The 22813-nt window shown below is 31.6% G+C and overlaps 3 protein-coding genes across 3 annotated transcripts; 1 reads left to right on the top strand and 2 right to left on the bottom strand.

The window, feature by feature from the left end:
• The first annotated feature begins 715 nt into the window (after positions 1 to 715).
• On the top strand, positions 716 to 1919 carry LOC100775936 (uncharacterized). Its single transcript, XM_003550754.5, has one exon. It carries the CDS (start codon positions 779 to 781, stop codon positions 1733 to 1735), a length of 957 nt encoding a protein of 318 aa, XP_003550802.2. The 5' UTR covers positions 716 to 778; the 3' UTR covers positions 1736 to 1919.
• Positions 1920 to 2202: 283 nt separating this feature from the next.
• LOC100787328 (protein NUCLEAR FUSION DEFECTIVE 4) lies at positions 2203 to 5663 on the bottom strand. The gene is made up of 3 exons (XM_006600655.4): positions 4995 to 5663; positions 3688 to 4592; positions 2203 to 3106 (listed from the first exon to the last, which is right to left on the bottom strand). The coding sequence occupies exons 1-3, from the start codon at positions 5316 to 5318 to the stop codon at positions 2620 to 2622; spliced, it is 1716 nt and encodes a 571-aa protein (XP_006600718.1). The 5' UTR covers positions 5319 to 5663; the 3' UTR covers positions 2203 to 2619.
• An 8464-nt stretch (positions 5664 to 14127) lies between these two features.
• LOC100786776 (uncharacterized) lies at positions 14128 to 15335 on the bottom strand. Its single transcript, XM_003549665.5, has one exon. The coding sequence runs from the start codon at positions 14958 to 14960 to the stop codon at positions 14349 to 14351; it is 612 nt and encodes a 203-aa protein (XP_003549713.1). The 5' UTR covers positions 14961 to 15335; the 3' UTR covers positions 14128 to 14348.
• Positions 15336 to 22813: the final 7478 nt, after the last annotated feature.

Raw genomic sequence — 22813 nt, 5'->3', positions numbered from 1 at the left:
ATGGGATGCTTACCGAAACAGTTATTATATTTATTCCATGTCAATTTATATGGCTTCTCTTCCCCTCTTGTTTTTCTAGTATACATTCATTACTGTTTTCTAATTAAAGCGGCAGGTATGTGCTACTAATTACTAGGCTCGAAAATTCAAGGTGTGGGTCATTTGGACTTTTTTCTTAGACTATGATCGGAAAAATAGGTAGTAGGTTGGTTACCAATTTGATTTGCCTTAACTACTTCCCATGAACCCATTTCATGGGCCCTCGATTCCTTTAACTTAATTTAATCCATGCTACTCACTCTTTAAGTGCTGCACTGTCCTAATCTAACGTGATCAAGCACCACAAGGACACACTCTTATTTGATAGTAGTATTTTTATCCCAATTCATATTTTACTTCCTAGTGCTAACTGGTGGTTAGTTGTTTCCTATATAATATTATGTCTGCAATAGGTTCTAACTTTGAGGATTTGAACCTTTTTGGCTTTTTGTAATATTCTCATAACCCATACTATCTAATACCCGTGAACCTTCCTTACTATAATATGCCGAAAAATTCCACGTAACAAATTTATTGGCTGTTGTCACTCTCAATCTCAACTACCATCCAAATTTCATCATCTTTTTTTTTAAAAAAAAAAGGAAGGTAGTGCAAATGGTCTGAAAAAACCAAAAATAAATAGCCCACGTACCGACCACATTTATCATTTATGCACTGATTCTCACATCTCAATGTCCACACCTCCTTATCTATATATCTTTATACCTTATAAATCACAATGACCACTTCAAACCTTAGCATATCCTACCATATTGGCACAACCCCATCATCATCATCATCATCCATGGACTGGTTCTCTTGGCTATCCAGAACCACTCTTGAACCTTCCTTAATCTACGACTATGGCCTCACCTTTGCCCGCAACGAGCTCCAATTGGAAGATGCTTGCTACTTCAACCACGAGTTTCTTCAGAGCATGGGAATCTCAATTGCCAAGCACAGGCTAGAGATTCTCAAGCTTGTGAAGAAACAAGAAGGAGGAGGAGCAGCACGGCCCAATAAGAAGCTCTCTGGGGTCATCAAAAAGTGCCTAAGGAAGTGCATGAACAAGTTTGTTGTTTCTCATGATCATCATGCAGTCAAACACATGCCATGCTCCATGGTGAATGTGTCAGTGCCGCCACCACTACCACCACCACCACATGAGATTAGTTGGTACCATCAAGGGAAATTAAAAGGGTCACTTGTGAGGAAGCAACAACAAGGGAGTGAGGAACTTAAGGAAGAAAAAAAAGAGAAGCCTTTCCCTGTGCCTCCTATATATAGAAGCAGAACCATAGCACTTTCAGGACCTTTGGAATATGGTGGTAGAATGCATCATGAGAAAATGGTCCACAGCAGGGCCTTGAAGCTATCTGGACCACTTGATGGAAGAATGCATGAGAGAATGATGATGATGAATAGTACTAATAGTAGAACCCCTTTAATGCCTGGGCCTTTGGATGCAAGATTTGTGGCCACAACTAAGAGTCCAAGAGTGTCTGGGCCTCTGGATCCAAGAGTGTTGGTTGAGAATAGAAGCCCGAGACTGCCACGGCCTTCGGATGCAGCAAGGGCTGAAACTGAGAGCCCAATGGGTTACAGTCCTTATAACAAGCCCAAAGCTGATTTTGATTTTGATGATGATGATCACACCCTCTGGCCTTCACTGTTCCAAGATCTCAAACCAACTTGATTTTGTTTTGTCATTTCTTTTTTGGTGAGTGACGCTTACACCTTTAATTTTTTAAATTTTATAGATAATATCATAATAGGAACGTAACATCTAGCAACTATGATATGAAATGTCATGTTTTGCTGCAACACTTTCTTGTATTTATTCTACAGCCACTGGTTTATACATTATTATTTTTTGACAACGGCATTACGAGGTCCTAATATCATATTATAAAGTAACAATCCCAGATGTCGATGAACAGCAATTAAGTTTATTTATATTAAGACGGTGTATGTCTTTTGGTGAATAGATGAAGGAATAGGAAGAAAAAATATAGTGATAAACACATAAAAATTGAGCTACAGTAGTTAATTATTTTTTTTTCTGGGAGGGGCGGGGGAAGCTATGCTATGCATTCAAAAGAATTGAGACTACAGTCCAAAGATCACTTTCAGACTTCAACAAATTAAAACCAAAATCATACATTTAATAATAGCTAATAAGCTCATTAATTGTATCATTATCATCACATATATTAAAATATGTGATAGTTCCAAGCACCTGATAGATTAATTCCCCTACAACCATGTGTGTATACAGATCACACGTATCAGATCATTTACCTTTATCACTTTTCAGTGGTCAGCATTATATCCCAACATGCATGCTAAAACAAGCATTCTAAAGGTAAAATTCCAAAATTCTGAACCGAGTTATATACTAACTAAACCAACATGGTCACACCTACGAAGCCAACATTCCTTGACTAACAGATTGTTGATCAGCCATGTAGCATATATTGGAAGACCAGGAAATAGCAGATAAACAAAACAGGGTTGTCTAGAAAAGAAACCAAGGAGTGATCTGCTTTATTTGTTTGTGTTATTCAACTTCACTACTTTTTAGTGGCCTGAAGTTTGAGGTAGCTTAAAAGAACCCCCAGCATAAAGCATTTGGTACACGGGCTTAATTCTAATAGTCAAGATAATGCTGGAGATGGTTCCCGCAATACAGACACCAGCCAGAGTAAAAAAAGTTAGCTTGAAACAATTTGGACCCATGCATGCAACACTTGAAGCAATGAGGCCTACACCGTGTTGTTTTGCTGCCTCATTGTCGTATATATGTCCTGCTAGAAGAGCAGAGAAAAGAAATGCACCAAGTGGGTTCCCCAAAGCCATGAAGTTGCTCAATAGACCGAAGTCTTTCAAACCAAAAAGCTCCGAAACAGTGGGAATCACTATGGAAAATTGCACGCCGTAGCAGATACCAAGAACTGCAATTGCAGGATAAAGGGTTCCTTTGATAGCATAGGCAAACACAAGGTACAAGAAGATCATAATTATCTGCGTGCATGTCATCCAAATTGTCCTTGGAATCGTTTTTGTCCTGCGAATTGTCAAAACAATTGAACTTTATTCATACATCAATTAATTTTTAGATGACAAGAATAAGAATGAAGGTTTTAGTTACTGATTTGATGCTTATACTTACTCTATTTATTGCACACAATTTTTAGTCTTTGTTGTCCAAAATTGAAGGAACTAAAACAGATTACAGCTGTATGAGTAGAGACTAAAAATGATTAAAAAATGTGTCAGGACTAAAACGATTAATTGTTAGATGTCATGACTTAAATGTAGTGATTGTACAAATGTAAAGCCTAAATGAGTAATCAAACCAAGAACAAATAGTAAATGCGTATAAAGACCTATTACACTAGCATCAAATAATTATCTTGAAGATGATTTTCTTATTGATTGAAAAATCTCAAAATAAACAAACACTTAAACACAATTGACTTTCACATTAGATATGTTAGGAGTAACCACTGTAGTGTGCAAATAACAAGTGCTAGTCAAAGTACCATGGCATCCAATTATCCGAAATGATTACACTGATCTCTTAAAGATTTTAACTGATATGAGCGCGAGAGCAAAATCTTAACTTTACCAAACATAATTAATTACCTGACAAAATATTCTGAAACAACTCCTCCACCAAGCCGACCCACAAAATTGAAAAAACTGAAAAGTGACAGCAAGATTGTGGTATCTTCCATACCTTGTGCAATGCCTATTTGAGCCAAATTATTAAGTACAGTAACCCCAGTTCCAACACCAACAAAGTAAACAAAAAATAGTAACCAGTAATCTGCCTTAACTAGAGCCTCAGTAAACTTAAAATCTTCCCCTCTTTTGGGCCTTCTCTTCTTCCTCACTGCTCCCTCACCCTCAGCAAGAAGCATAGCCACCTCAGCTGAACCATCCACCACATCATTAAAACTTCCAAGACCACTAGCTGATGAAGATGATAGCAATGGCTCTACGTTGTCTTTGCCATCTTGAACCAAATAGTCTGTAGATCCAACATGTTCCTCAGGAATTTCTGTGCTAGAGGCTTTTCTGGGACACAGTGTCATCTTTATAGGGATAACAAGTGGAGCCAAGAGAAGAAGAATCATCACAGCCAACAAAGCATATGAAACACTGTCCCTTATGTGGATAAAGTTGTCAAGTAGAGTTGTAGCAAGAATATATAAACCCATGGCCACACTAGCACCTTGGATAAACAAAAAATGCCCCTTTTCAGCAGAATCATCACCAGAAGCAGGAGTACAAGGCCGAACAAGAAACATGGTACTGAAGCATAAAGCAGGAATACCAATGGCAAGAAACAAAAGGAACTTGGATGAAGAATTGTGAAAAACCACGCTGTAAATTTGAGTAAAAACTGCAGCACTGAGTCCCGAATAACCTTTCAGGATTCCTGCAACTGTGCCTCTACTGACAGGGAAATTTCTCATGTTGGTGACAAGAATAGCAGTAGATAACCATGCACAACTGTTGGTAGCAACAGCAAGTGCAAACCATAGCTGTAACACCATAGATAGAAAGAGGTGATAATTAACTAGGCCCTTTCAACTCCATGTACAGCTTAACAAACAATACTATTAATAGCCATTACTAAATGAATCAAAAATACAATGAAAAAAAAAATATGAATGAAGAAATAATAATAATAATAATAACGATGATAATAATAATAATAATAATAACAAGGATTCTAAATTTCACACAAGTTTGAAAATGTTTGATACTCATACTACAATTATTCTCGAATAACAAGTCCTGGTCCAACATAATTCCTTTGATTTTATCTCAGATCAAGTTTGTCTATAAGATATTAAATACCCAACAACCAATAAAAAGAACAGAATCAAATCTATGCTCCCAGAAAGAAGAAAAAGACAGAAAATTTGATGAGATGAAGTTACCAAGATGAAAGGAAGAGAATCAAGTGTTTTGGTGATAGCAAGCCAGAGAACACCAAAACCAAGGAAAGAAAAGAGAGCACCGATGAAGAGAATGAGCCAAGGAGGAAACTTGTTGCAGGCGAGTCCGGGAAGAATGCCAACATTCTCACCAATATCATTGGCAACACCAAGAAGGGTAATCTGGCTCTGGTTGAAACCCAAAACGGATTTCAAGGAATGGGAATAGAGAGGGAAACAGTAACCATTTCCTGAAGCAATCTGAACCCACACTGCAGCTCCAAGTCCCACCCAAGGTGGTCTCTTCCCTCCCTTCACTCGCAACATTTTTTATTTCCCTCACTTGTGTTCAAACTCACCTTTAACAAAAAAAAAAAAAAAAAACTCACCTTGGCTTCACAAAATGAGGAATCAAGGCAAAGGGTCAGAATCAATCAGTTTTAGAGTCAGAACAGAAATAAAGTTTGTGTGGTTACTGTGGACGGACCAACCATTTACTTTTAGCCTACTTGCAAAAACGTGCCAAGACTTCCAAATAAAGGCAAAAAATAAATAAATTATATGTGATAAATGTATTTTTGAGAAGGCTTGTGTCGATTTTAAAAATACAGTCTTTTTCTTAAATTTGGTGTACTAATTGGCATGCGAACAAAAGTGTGGAGCTTTCTCATAATATGGTGTTCGTGAGATGCACCTTCCTTTCAAACTAGCATTTGTTAATTTGTGTCAGTACCGAAATGTCTGGGTGTCTCCTATGTCTAGTTTCGTTTCTTGGCTTTTTGGGCAAATACTAGTCCGTTCCGTGTGATGTGTATGGTGATTTTAGGATGCTTTTGTGGTGGCGTGGATCAATAGTGTTTTAAGTGGTTGAGAGGCATATTTTCGCATGAACATACTTCAACATCCATATTAGTATGATTTAATTTGAGCAACAGAAAGAAAGAAAGAAGATATCAAACCTGCATAGGTTTGGCTTCTGTTATTTATAGATGTTGAGTTGACGAGTCTGAAATTAGTAAATTTTATGTCTATTTTCTGTACAAAATCATTTGAATAAAGTACGTAGTGAGTAGATTTTTTTTTATTTTTATAATGACGACAATACTATTAATAAAGAGAAGGTAACATTATATTGACACACTACGCCCTTGTCGTGACACACTTTGTTTTCAATTTTTTGGGCCACTACGCCAAGGAAGTTTCATTCCTGCATTCCATTGGTATTTATTCTAATCAAATGTATTCAGATTGGATTAAAAAATAAAGAATGTTAGTGACAATTTCTATAAGTTGTATATTTAAATATTATATATATATATATATATATATATATATATATATATATATATATATATATATATATATATAGTTTTGATTATTTTACAAGATCATTTTTCAGTAAACTTATAAAAAAATGAAATTAGAGTTTTATTTCAATATCCTGTCAGTGTAAAGACTTTTGTCTTATTAATAAATCAAAAATCATCTTAAAAATATAATTTTAAATATAATATTAAAAAATTAATAATTTCCAATTATATGTCAACCTATAATCTAACAAGGTAAATAATTTACGAAATTATTTGTATTAATTATTTTTGTATTTAAATTAATAGATTATTAGATACTGTATGAAATAAGAAAATAAAAGTTAACCAAAAATTAATTTTAATTTTTAATTATAAGTTTCGAAAAGTTATTTATTATTAAAACCTATTTTGTTTATTGAGATTATTATATAATGTTTGATTATACAGATTTGAATAATAAACACTATCAACTCTTTGTCGGTCCGATTATAATTTTTAAAAATAATTAAATACAAAAACGATCTAAACATAAAGTTCTCTTAAATTTTTCTAAAATAAAATTTATGTTCAGCTGTAAGATTAACATTAGACTACTCGCATAAGAAGTCCAACTCCATACTCGAACAAGGATGATAAGGTAGTTCGCGAACTACCTTATCATCCTTGTTATTTCAAACTTCACTAATGTATTTCTTAATCACTTACAAAGCAAACGGAAAATTTTATTTTTCTTAATAAAAATTTTTGGAAGTAAATTTATCTTTAAAGTGAATGGAGTGTACCATCTTTAATTTAATTTAAAATATATTATAATCTTATGACAATAAATCTAAAAAGAATTACTTACGTAAAAAAAAATACAGCATTACTTGTTAACCTAAAAAAAAAAATCGTTTTACATATTGGTTTTTTTGTGACAATGGAGAAAGACCTACACTAATGTAATTAGACAGTGTAAGGGACTCAGAATATTTAACTGTGTGATATTTGGTACGATTACAAAATTCATGCGTCAGAGGGAAAAAGAAACAAAAAATGATGTTAGAGGGATTTTCATTTTAGCACTTTTCTTTTTCTTTTCATATTTTGGGTAAGAAGGTAGTCTGAAAAATCAAACAAAGAATATGCAAGTAAAGTGCTTATATTATTTTTTAAGGAATTTCAATTGTTTTTTATTTCTCTCAGTGGAGGCCCAAAGGCCAGGAATTTCAATTGTGTGGTCAATGGTCACACACGTTATAAAAGTATTAAATGTATACACCCAAAAAATATTAAATGCATCTTATTAAATGCTTTAAATTACTTTTTACCACATGTTCGGGAACATACAATACCCATTTTTTAAAATATTTAGAAGGTAAATTTTATTATAATTAGATTTGTTTTACATTATTCATATTTTTTTATCCTTTTCCATTACACTAATCATTTTAACACACACTCTTCTATTATTATCTTCCAATATTTGTTGTGCAAAAACTTGTAAAAAATTTATCCTACAGATACAAATTCTCAGTAGACTTCAGTCTTTTTCAGCTAACGGTTGTCACCTAAACTGGAAACCACCGTCGGGAAAATTCTAAGTAGTGCCGGCTAAACAATCAAAAGTGATTGTTTTTTAATTGAGGTGCTCCTCCTAATTTTCAATGCAACCCCATTGTAGTATTCATAAAACAAAGGGTGTTGCAAACCAATAAATATATTGTTTTGGTAAGACGGCTTCTAGCATAGGAAAGTGAAGTAGGTTATGTATCATATTAAAGTTTTTTTTGCCCTTGGATGGATTTTGCATTGCAAGTCATGAGCAAAGATTAAGTGGTCTCATCTGTAGGGTATCTCTTTACAAAATAATAACAATTAATTTAAGAATCCATGTGTACTTCATGTCTTCTCCAACTTTGTTAAGTTTCATTTTATGACTAGATCCATTTTGTAAGAAAATAAAATTATATTAAAATTATTAAAAAAATATCGAGACTCTTTCAACTTTTGTTCATCTCTTTGTCTCTAACTAATTGGTACTATTGTTTTCTAAAAACAATTAGTTACGGATGAGACACGGTCTGCTGCCCCTATGAATAAATTATGTTGAATACAAGTCATAAGTTCTTTTAAAAGTTTCTCTACTGAAAATATAAAATCTGAGAGTCAAAGACACTTTCTTATGGTACACAACCTACTTTGCTTCCCCATATTAGAAGCCGTCTCGATATTAAACACCCCAGGTTTCAAATAAGTAAAAGGGTTTTGTTTTTTGTCTTGAAATAGCCCAAGTCTGTGTTTCAAAAATCCAGGTCCAAAACAAAAACAATCTTGGGCTTATGATTTCTTGGACCCAAAATTTTGGAATGATCCATCTCCTGCACCTTCTACCCTGGCCTAAGTAGTAGCAGCGGTTTTTCTAAATTAATGCGAACATATATACTTCAAGTTCAAGGTTTATTTGGTTTCAACGTTTGTAATTAGAAACAGAAAATGTTACCATACTAGATAATACTACTAATATAAAAATGTTCCAAGAAAAGTTTCACGAATTGAACAGACATATTTGTGAAACGTTAAATGGAGGTGTTGACAATCGATCTAGCTTAATACAAATTACAAAAAAAAAAAAAATTGTAAAACTGAAAAAATTAAAAATTAAAATTTAAATAACCAAAACTTTTTAGTAGACCGAGTGAAATTGCAGATGTAATTTTGAAAACTGATTCACGATAGCCTAAATCAAATTTATATGCACTTGTAATTTTATTTATAAAATTATCATACCACTTGTACTTATTTAAGAAAATATTATGAAATTACTATATCTGTTTATTTTTCCCATAATCTTATTATATAAGTTACGTTTTATTATTTTAATTTCCTTTTCTAAATTAATTTATTTATATAGGTAAATTCTTATGAAATTATTCTAGGTCTTATTATTTAAATTATGTCTACAAGAAAAATAACATCTTGTTGTGTGTTTTGTTAAATTTCTGTATGATCACCTATATTACATTGTCGAATAAGACTATATTTGAATTTCTAAAACAAAATCTTTAACTTGAGTATTGTTGATAAAAAAACATAATTAGAAAAAGAAATCTCATAATAGGTGAATTAATCAATGATTTTTGATAAAAATTAATCATAAAAAATTAATGACATAAAAAAATGTATATGAACATTTCTTATATTTATAAAATTTAAGATTACTTTGGTAAAAAAAAACTTAAATTTTTAAATAAATACTCTGTAAAATTTTAATAGAGTTTCTTCTCTCAACCATAGTGTTTTATATTTTTTTATTAAGTGATTTATAATTTAGATCCTAATGTTTTATTTAGTAGACATGGTCTTTGAAAAATCAAATAATCGACCGAATCAAAAACATAAAATTTGAATTGAATGACTTTCTACATAAACATTAGTTGAAACCAAACCAAAAAACACTATTAACAACTATCAATTAGATATTCCCAAATCAAAACCATGCTAAGTTATGACAATTATTACATAGAAGTGGCTTCTAAGTCAAAGAACACATCTGAAAAACCACATCTCTTGTTCCATATCTCTACAATCTGTTGCTATTTTGATGGGGGAAAAATCTTCTTATCCCTATCTCTTGTTCTATGCAATCATATGCCCAAGAATATAAGAAGACAGAAACACCGTCTTCACATCCAAACATCAAGCACCCCGCGGACTTAACCGGTATCTGCACATGCCATTGCCACGTAGTGAACCATGAAATCCCAAACACAAATACATAAGGGCCCTCCTAAGAGTGGGACCCACTCCACCGTTGCTTTGTAAACTTTCTCTGACCAAACCAAAACTAATGCGTTTATGGTTTCAATTCTCTCATGTAACAAACAAACAATAACATCTATACTGAAATTTCTTGACACAGCCACATAGGAGTCCCACTCCGATGGAATGGAAAATTGAGTTTATGCCTTCTACTCAAAGCATGGTAGAACAATTAGTTTTTTTTTTCTTTGGTGTAACTATTGAGATTTTTTTAGTTGGCACCTAATTTGTCGGTCTATTTTAAAATAAAATGATATTTTCAGTTGTAATTCTATATTCTTGTACTCAAGCTGGATGTTAAATCTCAAATTCTGATTAAAGAATCTAAGTTCTAAGTATGAAGTGTTTAATTACTTATATCAACAATTTTTCCCATATGATAAATAGTTTGTTAATTAGTTTCATGTCAAAGCAGGCATGCAGCAGATTAAGATGCGATTAAATCTCAATTATTGTACAAGAGCATCTTGCTCTATTGCTCGTGGAGAAATGGCCTTCACGTTGTGTACTGCCTTCCTGACAAGGGTTCCCAAAATCTTATAATTCTGAACAATGACAACTCTAGTAATTAGTGCTCCTAGTTTTCACCCTATAAAATATCTGGAGTTGTTAAAACTTAGAAGGGTCAAGGGCCATCTCATGTTCGCCCAACAAGTCCAATGTTACTTAAATACAATAAACACTTTAAGTAGTGGCATGTGATTTCATGGCATAACAATTATAACATACAAAAGGATAAATAAAAAAGGAAATGAATTTATATTATTTTTTATATAAATTCTTTTAAGTTTAAATTATTAGCAAAGTCTTTATGTTTTATTTTTTAGTATAACTTTGCTTTTGCTCGCGACATGTCATTAGTTTACATTATAGTATCATAAGGACCTTTTTGAAAATATAGATAAAGTATAAGGATTTATCCATTAAACATGCAATTTTATTTTTTCTCTCTCTCAAATATATCCTTCTTTAGAAAAAATCGTGTTTAAGATACTATAATCTGCCACTAAATGTATCCTTCTATCTTTTAACATTTGCAAGAAATTAATCACTCACGAGTTATAAATTGGAATGGTATGAAAAACGAAAAATCATCTATTCATTTTGCTAGAATTTTCTCTTTAATCGCGATTATTTGATTACCAGCGTCCCAGTTAATGAATATATGAGGACATTTCTCATATTTGGAAACAGTACTAAAGAAAAAGTTGACGACATGTATAGTGTAGATATAGAACCGATGTTGAAGTTGAACGACAAATAGCCAGAAGTGGTAACAATAGAAGGAAACAAAAGCGTTGGTCCATAAAGTCACGTCGCATTCGAGAGCTTCAACATTATCAGCTTATCCACTTTTGTTCGTTCACTTCCTTGCCCACTGCAAGTTTTATAACTTTATTATTATGGTATAGTGCTGTGAATCTATAATAATGGGGGCCCTCGTTGTTCTTTTTCTTGCGAATACGTCCTAATTTCGTATAACTATGGTGAATGGTGAGTAATTATTGGGCTGAGAACTCAGTTACGGGTTATCTTCTATGTATTGGGTTCAAGAGCCGTTTTACTTTTACCTTACCAACTCAGTTTGTCTCAAGTTAATTTTGATAAGCTTAAATTAAAAGAATGTATATTTAATAATTTCAAAATATTATTTAAGTAGAGTAAACGAGAGTTCCATATTTGATAAATTACAGATTTAAAACTTTAACTTATTTTTTTAAGTGAGATGGATGTACGTAATTCCTATTTTTTAAAATTAAATACAAAGATTAAATTGAACATGGAAAATCTTATCTTATATGGTCAATTTTATCATACATAATCTTATCTTATACTAATACATAGCTATTCATACTGATTAAATTAATAATATAAAAACCTTTAAACTAATTAAAATCGTAGATCTTTGCTTATCATAACAGATATGAATCCCAAATGCAATGTCTTTCCGCCTACAATATATTGTATTTTGTTTTTCTGTGGAGCACTCAAAAGTCCAATCACAGTTGATGGTTGTTTCGCCGTGCAAAAGCATGGGCTTGCTTTCTTGCTCTAGTTAGTTGAAAGCGTTTGTAGAAACCAGCATTAAGTATATTACGCGCCTAGTTGAATTAGATGAATATGAAAGCCTTCACATTGCCGTAGAAGACTGGCGCAGCAATATGCGTCACCAATCTACAATTTATGTTACTCGCACTTACTAATCATTTCAAACCTACATATAATATACACATAATATATATATTCAAGATAATATTAACCGATTGACTTAAGGGCCCCCTGTGCATCTCAAGGGCCGTTCCCCAACCCCACCCCTTTCAAACTTCAAATTCCAGTCTTTGTTCTCCATTTTTTCACAAACTTAGGCCAAGTTGTTATTTGTGTGGGATTTTAATATAGTATTAACTATTAAGTACTACTAACATCATATAATTTTTTGTATTATCAATAACTTATATAGTATATTTTATTTTAAAATCAGTTCAACTTTTTTTATTAGAGTGAAAAAGTTTTGCCATTGCATAATCTGATGATACTTTCTTTTATACTATTTCAACTCTGCACTAAATTTCAACTCTTTATCTATTATATACACAGTCGTATGGAATCTTATAACTATTAAATTATAAAAGTTTAGTCATTAATCATAGCAACCAGTATGTCATGCTGTTTATACAATATGTTATAAATGTGTGTTTCACAAATTATATAAATATCAAAAACATAGTTTAAAATATAAAAAAGACTAATAAATTTATATTAAATTTGTATTAATGTATAGTTCATTATAACAATCCACTATTAATAATTTTACTTTAATATTTGTATTTTTTTATAAAAAATAATAATTTGAATTGTCAAACATTTTGGTGAGGTTTTATATTTTAGACCCCACAAAATTTAAAAGTTTAATTTTAATTTTAAATATTTATTTTGACCCTTAAAAAGTGTGAGATAGTGATGAATTGATTATTGAAAGATAAAAAATTTAAATTTAATTATTGAATATACAAAAATTATAACAAATTAACTCTACCATTAAATTTTTGAAATTATTTTATTATATTATGAAGTTATAATATTCAATGAATAACTTAAAAATAAGTTATATTTTTTGAAAATCTTGATATTAAATTTATAACATTAACTTTAATTTCCATTTAACTGTAAAGTACCGTGTGAAGTATTCATGCCATAATGTTTTTCTTCTTTTGAGGGTCAAGTCATTATCTATCCTAATTCTGATGCCGGACGTCACATTCCACAAATATATATTCACGCCACTGCCATTCATCATTTCAATTTTCATCCAGTCTATGGCATGGAATGGAAACGGGTCTCTATCGTCATTACCAGAGACTCCATCAGCAATAATGGTGCATCATTATATGATTATATTGATGATGATAAACATTGTGTCTTGCACTCTAATCTTAACAAAGCTTTATCCTGTTCTTGGAGTTGGATCCAACCAATCCCGTTATGCGTTATCGTGTCCCGTGTTGGCCCCCCCACTTGCCAGTTGCCACCAAAGATATATTCCCTGCAAAACAAACACTAGAAACAATTATTAATAGCATAAAAACAACAAATAATTAAATCAAACTAAAAAGAATTAATACGTGTTGTAAACGTATCTCACCAAGTAAACAAATACACACGAAAATATATCAGTGAAAAATACGGAATATATCAGTGAAAAATACGGAGAAATACACACGATTACGAAAAAACGCACAACAAATAAATACAAGGCAAAGTTGACGAACGGATACCACGGAAAAGTTTATGACAAACGCCACGTCACGACGAGAAGATAAAAACTTAAAAAAGAAAAACGAAAACTATAGAAGAAATAAAAAAGAGACGTGACATTGAAATTGAACTGAAAAAATTGAACGAAGTGGAACATTTGTAATGAACCAAAATTTTGACTGAATATAGTTTTGAATTTTAATTGAGGATTAGTTATTTGTTTTTAAATTTTAATCAAAATCGTTTTCCATAAAATTAGGTCCAGAAGCTCCAAGAATGGCCATCAATGGCTGCAACTGAATATATAAGTTCTGTATTATATACACACAGACACACGCAAACACAGAGACGAAGCACATAATCAGTTTTCGCTTGGATTTGGAAACCGTCCGCGCATCCATTAGATCTCAAACCAGTTCGGTTGGATCCGTCGCCGCCGTTTTCGTCGCCGTCCGCGGTGGCCGGAAACGGTAGAGGTAGGGGAAGTAGTTCAATTCAAATGACCTCTCTCTGCCATGGACATAACGGAGAGCCTGCTAGGCCTCGGGTAAAAGTCTCCTCGCCTTCTCTGCTGGTGCGAGGAAGGTCGAATCAACGCGGCGAGAGCTCGCTTCACGAGATCTCCTTCGACGCCGCGAATTCTCACGAGCGAGTTCGTCATCGCGGATCTGCGCGCGTTGAGGCGGTGCGGCGAGTACGGCGCCGGAGCGTGGCTCTTCTTGTGGAGGCTGCAACGGAAGGAGCCAGGGTGCGTCGTAGGCGAGCACATGCAGGTCCGCTTCTGCTGGTGGTGCGGGCTACTGCTTTGCCTTGAAGCGCCGGTTCGCGGCGCCACCGAGATGGAGCGGTTCGGAGAGACCGAACGGTCGAGGGAGAACCGGACGGAGGGAGCGGTGGAACCGTAGAGGTTGACACGTGTTGGAGAGCAAGAGCGGTGAAAGAAGGAGGAGGAGCGAGAGGTGAAGCTGGAGGTGGAAGAAGCGAAAGCTGAGGAAGAAGAAGATGATGATGTAGAGTGAGAGTTGCAGAACCTAGGGGTTGAAGAAAGGGATCCAATTACTGCGCTTCTTGGTTTTCTAGAAGCTGCCGCCATTTTTTCCATGGAAGAGAGAAGAGAGGGAAACAAAAAGAGAAGGGATTTTTTTTTTCTTCTTTTTTTCCCTAAAGGCCGGGTTCGGCTCTTTGGTTTGGCAAACCTAGCTTTACTCGAGCTATGTATATATAGACTTTTGAAACACTTGGCTATGGAGTGTAGCCAAAGATTCGCGATATTTTCTAGTTGGGGTATTTACTTTGTGGAATTGTATTGGTGGCCCCTTGATTCTTGATTTTGTTTGCGCCTCTTTGTTATTATCGTCTCTTATTGTACATTGTTTTTTTTTTCTATGCACAGTCATTAATTGAGATTAGTGCTGAAAAGGATGAAGGTAATTTTTTTTATCATTTGATTAAGGTATAAAACAGTTAAATTTGCTTTGAAAATCCACTCCTCAAAAGTGTAATTGAGAAGTAATTAGTGATTACCTTGTGTGTGAAATCTTGATCAGTAAATTAATTAAAGCGCTAGAATCTAAACTTTTGAGGAGTAATAGTTCTGAATAAAAAAGGAAAGGAGGAAAAGAAAAAGAAAGATTGTAAATGAGGAAGTATTTGAATAAGATAGGGCAGGGATGCAACAGCAAAAGGTGAAAATTGAGTGAGAGGGGAGGGTTAAGTTGGGTTAGTTAAGCTGAATGGAGGGGGACGCTGAGCCTGAGCCCTTAGAATTGCGATCCAACGGCTTTCAGTTTAACAAAGCTGTGGGCTGCACATAACATAATAATAAAAGAACCGTTTTAATTCCACTGACACCTTTTTACAGACTTCTCGTCCTCTATTCCTATCTCTCTGCCACGTATCATCACTTAATCCACTACCACTTTTACATCACCAAACTACCCTTCTCCCTTCTTCAAATTTCCTTTTTTTGGTGTACTGGATGAGAAAAAGCGCATTTCTTCTATTTCTATCTACTTCTATTTTATCCTGAATTTTTATCAACTATTAACTGCAACAAATTAAGAAAAAAAGAATTACTATCAACTTTGTAACTTGTTAGTAAAACATAAAAAAAAACACATTAAGTATTATTTTGTAAAATGAATATTAGAATATATCAAACATTATGTTTTTTTAACATTTTGACGTGTTTAATTTTTTAACAAATACTTTTTGAGAGAGATAAATATTTGAGCTTTATTTCTATATAGGTCAATTAATACAAATTATCATTAATGTAATTAGTATAAATTAACATCTCAGTTTGAATAAAACAATTTGATCTCTTTAAATAAGATTTTAAATTCTGTAGGTGAAATAAACATATTTAAAATAAAAGATTTTAATCAGATTTTTTAACAAAAAATTATAATCAGAAAAATTGTTCAATATTATGATAAAAAATTATTATTAAAAAATAAATTTATTATTAATAACAGTTTATGATTAAATAAAAATATAAAAACTTTTTATACAATCATGCATACGGGTAGTACATTTTTCCAAAAAATGTCTCTAAATAGTTAAAAAAATAGGATTTAAGATTAAAAAAATGGGTGGTAGCTAAAAAATAGGATTTAAGATTAAAAAAATGGGTGGTCGAATCTTAAATCTTATTTTTGGAAAAATCAGTTGACCAAATCCCCTTTAGAAATTTGTCAGGGGATTCCTCTTTCAATTTCGAGCATTTTAACATATTACGGTCCTCAAACGAACATTTCTATTAAAAGTTACCACCATTTTAAGCTTATAGTACTCTGAAAGTATTTCACCACAAAAATGATGAAATATAGTGTCCGGCTTCTGTCCTGTTTCTGTTATGTTTCGCCAACAAGAGTGACAAAATTCACTACCATGTGTCTTGTTTCGCCAATAACAATGGCGAGATCCACTATCCGTTGCCACGTGTCTTGTTTCGTCAACAACAATGATAAAATGAATACCAAAACAGAGGTCAATTTGACTACTATCAATTTAAATTATAATTTTTAATATAATTATTATAAAAATTAAAAACAGATTTATTGCACATTATAATTTATATTTGGAAGAAAATGTAAAAATATTTTACATTATACACTATTTACTTCTTTTAAATACTTGCAAATGAGAAAAAAAGAAAAGAAAAGAAGATCCACTGTACCTCATTATTTTTATTTTATTCTAGTTTTATTTACAGATGTTTAGTAAAGTGGTTTTTAGGAGATGTTTATATGTGCTTCTATTTTCTATTTTTATTCTTTTATTATGAAATTGTTACCATGTTTCCGGTCAGTTTCCTGTCTTTAAAGATTTGTATATGAAACATTAAAAACAACCTTTTTTTTGTTTTTTTCCTCCATTTTTGTATAATTCTTTTAAAACATAGAACCTTTTAAAACAAAAAACAATTGAAAATAATGTGTAAATTTTGTAAAGACAAAAAAATAAAAACACAATTAAATATCCTTTTATTTCTCTAGACTTGGCATAAATCTAAAGTAAATAAATATTTCTCGAAAATGAATGTTATATTTTTTATTTGGCTAATCATTGCCCTTACGATATTATTTAAGAAATTAAAATAAAAAATATTTATTATAAAATTATAGAAAAACACAAAAAAAGATCATAAATAATATAATATTTTTCTTTTTTAATTTAAGATATAATATCGGAGATTGTCATTTTTTTTAAGCTTCTCATTAGCTATTTGTTTTGTTTCCTCTTAAGATAATATTCCTAAAATGAAATTGGTTTTATGATGATAAGGCCTTGGCACTAGAATCGCATATGGACTTAATTAGGGCAATTCTTCACAAGATGTACAACATGTTATTTATCAAAGGAATGTAAACATGTTACCTTAAACGACACGGTATAACTTACATATTCTTATATTAACACTTATCACGCTTATTTTCTTTTACATTGTCTTGTTTGTCGTCGATTAAAATTAAGACAATGAATCGTCTTTTTCTTCAATGTAATTATATTTCACTTTTATAATATAATGATTAAATATTATATTTTTAGCTTTTTTTTTTTAAACAGATTTTTATCTATTAATTAATCTATTTCAATAATAGAACATTACACGCAAGGAGCCAAACTTTTTTCGTTAACGGAGTAAAAACCCATCAAGGAGAAGAAAACACTCTAGTTAAAGATGTTACGTAGACACTTCAATTCCTATAAATCTATATCAACATCTTGATGTTCTCTAGTGAGAAAATGTCTATTTTCTTCTTGGCCCTCTTGTTGGGAGTTTTCAATTTTGGATTGAATTGAACTTCCAAGAATTAATGAAACTAATATTCTTAGCTCAGAAACCAAACTAGGACCCTCCTTAGGCAAAGGCAAACCTCCACCACTAAAAAAGGGGTTTGATAAAGTAGACACATGGGTCATTGGGACTCTTATTTAAGAAATTTGAATATCACTTTGTAAACTGCTGCAAGATATGTTGGAGTTGGTTTGGGAGAGAAAGGATTCAATGATTCACAAGAAGCCTAGCCAGCTGCATGATATGATATGACACCGAAAGTTTTCTTCTAGTCAGCTATTTTTTATTTTGGAAGATTCTCAATTAAAAAACAAAAAAAGACTACAAAACAAAGAACGACACGTAGTAGCTACGGGAATGTGACCATGTTGTGAATGGGAAGGCTTAATATTGGACTATTGAGGCCTCGAATTCATTGGGATGGCTAGGCCCTGCCATTATGAGCCTAACAAAATATAAAATTAGATATGGTTTTAGTTTTGAGTATGACAGAGTCGTGAGCAAAACCTTATAAAATTGTGGTCTCCAGGCCTAAAAAACGTGCCTTACGTGGATGACTTTTGGGTAGAAATTATCTATACGTTTTCCATTATCGATTTAAATGAATTGGGTATTAATTAGTATAAAGGCTGCTACGTGATATACTTGAAGTCTGTAAGTTCATTCATGAACATCAACATGGCATAAGTCTCCCTTAATTTATATCTAGATAGGTTTCAAACGAATTTTAATATATATATATTTTTAAATTATTATTTTAAAATAGTTATTAAGCTTATTTAAAACAGAAAACTCTTTACGACTGGCCTAGTAATGGAAGCTCTGGATAATTTGTATAAGATAATATAATTCTAGAAACATTAGTGCTGTCTTGTACACACACACAAAAAAAGTTTATTAAGATAATATTACTTTTACATTAATTCGTTTTCTAATTTGTAAATCCAATAATATCAAGCTATAATGTCGTCATTATGAAAAAAAAATCCGTCGAATCAAGCCATGGCGTGAATAATCTATAATGTCATTCAACTATAAATATTATTTAAATTATTTTAAGATAATTATTTTAAAAATTGATAAGTTTATCATAAATAAATTATAATTTAATGACTTTGTAAACTTTTTTTACAATATCAAAGCATAATCATTTTTTTCGTATTTTTTATACCAATATATTTTTAATTTTTTTTATTTATAGTAATTAAACACAATATCAGACAAGATTTATAATAGTTAGATAAGTTATTCAACCAACTAACTTAAATACCTTCTTATCATATTTTTATATGAATATGCATGTCCTCATATTTTTATATCAATATTCATGTCCTCTAAACCGATAAATTAAATAAATGGAAATCTTTTGGTACTTATGAAGCACCTTCAATTCAGTGTAAACAATTTAATTTGTAATTAATGTTAGTTAGATAGACATAAACATTGTAAATTGGAAAGGATCAGGAAAACAGAAATGATTATCTTAAACAGGGTTTCTAGCAGTAGAAGGAGATGTCAACTAGGCTTATCTGAACAAGAACAGTATTATTGATCTAGGGCACGCATATGGATATGGGCGTGCGTCTCTGCAAATAGTTGCTGTTCTAATCTTTAATCAGTACACACTACACACCAGGTGGAATGCACTTCAAATTGACCCCACCGGCCTTTTGCAAATCATTGTTGCTACTAAGTCAAAGGTGACCCAGCATTTCGTTGACTACAGTGTTACAGACTTACAGTTCAACTAAACAGTTATTTAAAAAAAAAAACAATTATTTAAAACATTTGGTACTTTGGTTAACCTTTGTTTATTCTTTTCCACAAATAAATTTGAGCCGGATTGTTTTTATTTATATATTCTATCTTAATCTTAATTTTAAATTATATAAAACTTTGAATTTTAGTCTGACACCTTATTTGATAACAATGATTAATAGATATTTTGTGACAATTTTATTTTTGTTGGTTATTACTTAGTATTCCTACCAAAAATTCCTTGATTGGGAATATTTTTTGTAAGTTTTTTTTACTGAGGTTATCTTTTTTTTATATTAAGTATAGTAATTAAGATTTTTTATTTCTCGGCGAAACTTTTAGATATTTTTATAAGTTTCGATTCTTCGAATCTTGTCTAGACTAATTTTTGTTTAATGCTTAATTTCACTTGAAGTTCTTTATCTGTCTCTAATAATATATTATGTAAGAATTAAACCTAATTTTTTTTTAACCACAAATAGACTTTTTTTTATTTGGTTTTATGTTCAGTTCACTTAGTGATTATCGTGATGATCATTTTTGTGGTCATTCTTATCATCCTATGGGTTAATGGACTGGTTCACAAGTTGAATAATAAAGTAATATAAATTTTGAAAATGTTTTTAAAAAATGGTTGAAATATCTAGAGGATTTTTTATAAATATCTCGATATCTTTAAGTTTTATTTTAAAAAAAAATTATAAATATTCAAATACTAACTAAAAGATCGATATGTGCTAATCAAACATCAAATAATAATTATTCAAATACTTATATAATCAAATAATGTCCTTAATCACTAGTGTTATATTTTAAATTTTACTCCTTATTAATGTAGGACGAGTATATCATTCTGTTTTTTCAATAACAAAATGATATTGATTAATTAGATAAAAATAGTTATATTTATAAATACTAGGAAGTGACCCGCGTGTATTGCATCCTTGGTCACTCAGGAGCAACAAAACTCAGCAGAGAGAGTGAAGGAAAAAAATGACTGAAACCTTGGATAACGGTCGGCATGTGTCCAGTAGCTGGACAAATTTAATATAACTATTAATAATAATTATAAGTAAATTCCCTTCTAAATTTGTATAATTAAGCAGGGACATCAATATATTGCTTGCCTTTAATTAGGCGATGGGTGGTGAATGATCATTATTAATTCATAGGTACTCTGCATCTGTTGAACACCAATTTCCATATCAAACTAGATGCCCCATTGAATAATTACTGACACATTCGAACCAAATCAAAATCATATCACCGATCCACTACATATAAGCATATACTTTGGTTCCCAATAAAATTATATGTATGCGTAGACATTTCTTGCCATGGTCGACAGATGAATCTCACACAGTTCCCACTTTCACATCGGGAATATGTACTGCATACGCATTATTGATCATTTGGTTGCTTAAATAGGAGTAGCATTGTAGCAGGCAGAATGTGAATGCCCATTTGCGGATTTCCACATTTTTGAATATATATATATATATATATATATATATATATATATAACATGCTGTCAAAAAAATAAGTATAAAACATAGTATATGTTCGTAAACTTAAATCTCATAATAGATTACCTCATTACCTTGCTCTGGTTCATTGATTAACGAATTCAAGAAACGGTGAAACATTGCAATTTGTTAAAAGCATATTTAAGTTATTACTCCTTCCTCACATAATGACTTTAAGATTTTTTTCACAAAAACTAAGAGAACAAGTATTTTATTAGGAAACAATTTTATTAAAATATCTTTATCCGCTATCTTAATTTAAATAAAAATATTATCGAATCTCTTAAAACAAAATTATTTATTACAGAGTAAAATTAGAATAAATATTTTAGTATCTCATTAAAGAATAAAAATATCTGTAAATTTGATTTTTTTTTTTTAAACGGCTACAATGCCGTCATTTTGGAACGAGCCTTTAAAGCGTCAGGTCCTTTTACTTTCTAAGAAGACGAAAATATCCTTCATTCACAGAAGAAATGTCTAAAAGAGAAATTTTAAATACATAACAATTTACTGCATTGAAAAGTAAAATAAGAGAAGAGTGAGATACTATAAAATAATATTATGGGGTGGCATTAATTTGCAGCGTGAATAATAGGTCACTTCTCAGCCAATTATCAACAGTTAGATCGATGGAAGGCAAAGACTTTTGAGCAATTCCAATTTTCGAATCTTCTTCCAATTGCATTAGTTGCATTTACTTGAAGTTGCAGTGAGCTGGCTTCAACCCACTCTCCGTATCATTCTTAAGCTTTGCTTTGCAGATATAATAAAAATGGGAGGTTATATATTTTCGTTCTACATTGTACATAACTACATGGGGTTAAAGGGATTTTTTTTTTCTTTTTTCAAATTGGATTTTCTTCTGTCATGTCGTTATGCAGTACAAAAAACAAAAAACCTTAAAATAGAAAAAAAAAATAACATGGGTAAATATAGAGAAAAACACATCCCGTCTTTTCACGGCACTACGTGAAAAACACATTATTTGTCTGGAGGAAGGATAAAGAATGGTATGTCACACTATCTCTCTCTTAAGAATTCTTCAAGAAAACAACGACTAACGCGTAGAAATGTCTGTAGCAACTTTACTACCAACTAGCAAGTATTCAACAAGGGTGAAGCTAAATATTCAAATGTTGTGCAAGAAGATTCGTAGCATTTGTCATGGTCGATAACCATCAGTAGCTATTAATGATTTCGGTGCAATGAATTATAGTCATCTTATTATTTCGAGTTTCTTTTTTAAAAAATGATTTTATCTTTAAAATAGCTGAATAAACATTTTTTTAGTATTAAATGTTTTATAATTATTTCCGTGACAATTTCACTCTAATAATTATTTCTTATAAGGTTGTATAGTCCTCC

The sequence above is a fragment of the Glycine max genome, chromosome 17, assembly GCF_000004515.6.
Source record: "Glycine max cultivar Williams 82 chromosome 17, Glycine_max_v4.0, whole genome shotgun sequence".
Lineage (NCBI taxonomy): Eukaryota > Viridiplantae > Streptophyta > Magnoliopsida > Fabales > Fabaceae > Glycine > Glycine max.
The sequence above is the reverse complement of the archived record's forward strand: the minus strand, read 5'-3'. Positions and strand labels throughout refer to the sequence as shown.

Excerpts from the sequence above, each read along its gene's own strand:
- LOC100775936 (XM_003550754.5), top strand. The coding sequence starts at position 779 with ATGACCACTTCAAACCTTAGCATATCCTACCATATTGGCACAACCCCA.
- LOC100787328 (XM_006600655.4), bottom strand. The coding sequence starts at position 5,318 with ATGTTGCGAGTGAAGGGAGGGAAGAGACCACCTTGGGTGGGACTTGGA. Across the intron at positions 4,593-4,994 it reads ATTCTCTTCCTTTCATCTTG|CTATGGTTTGCACTTGCTGT; the intron begins GTAACTTCATCT and ends ATGGTGTTACAG. Across the intron at positions 3,107-3,687 it reads GTTTCAGAATATTTTGTCAG|GACAAAAACGATTCCAAGGA; the intron begins GTAATTAATTAT and ends GACAATTCGCAG.
- LOC100786776 (XM_003549665.5), bottom strand. The coding sequence starts at position 14,960 with ATGGAAAAAATGGCGGCAGCTTCTAGAAAACCAAGAAGCGCAGTAATT.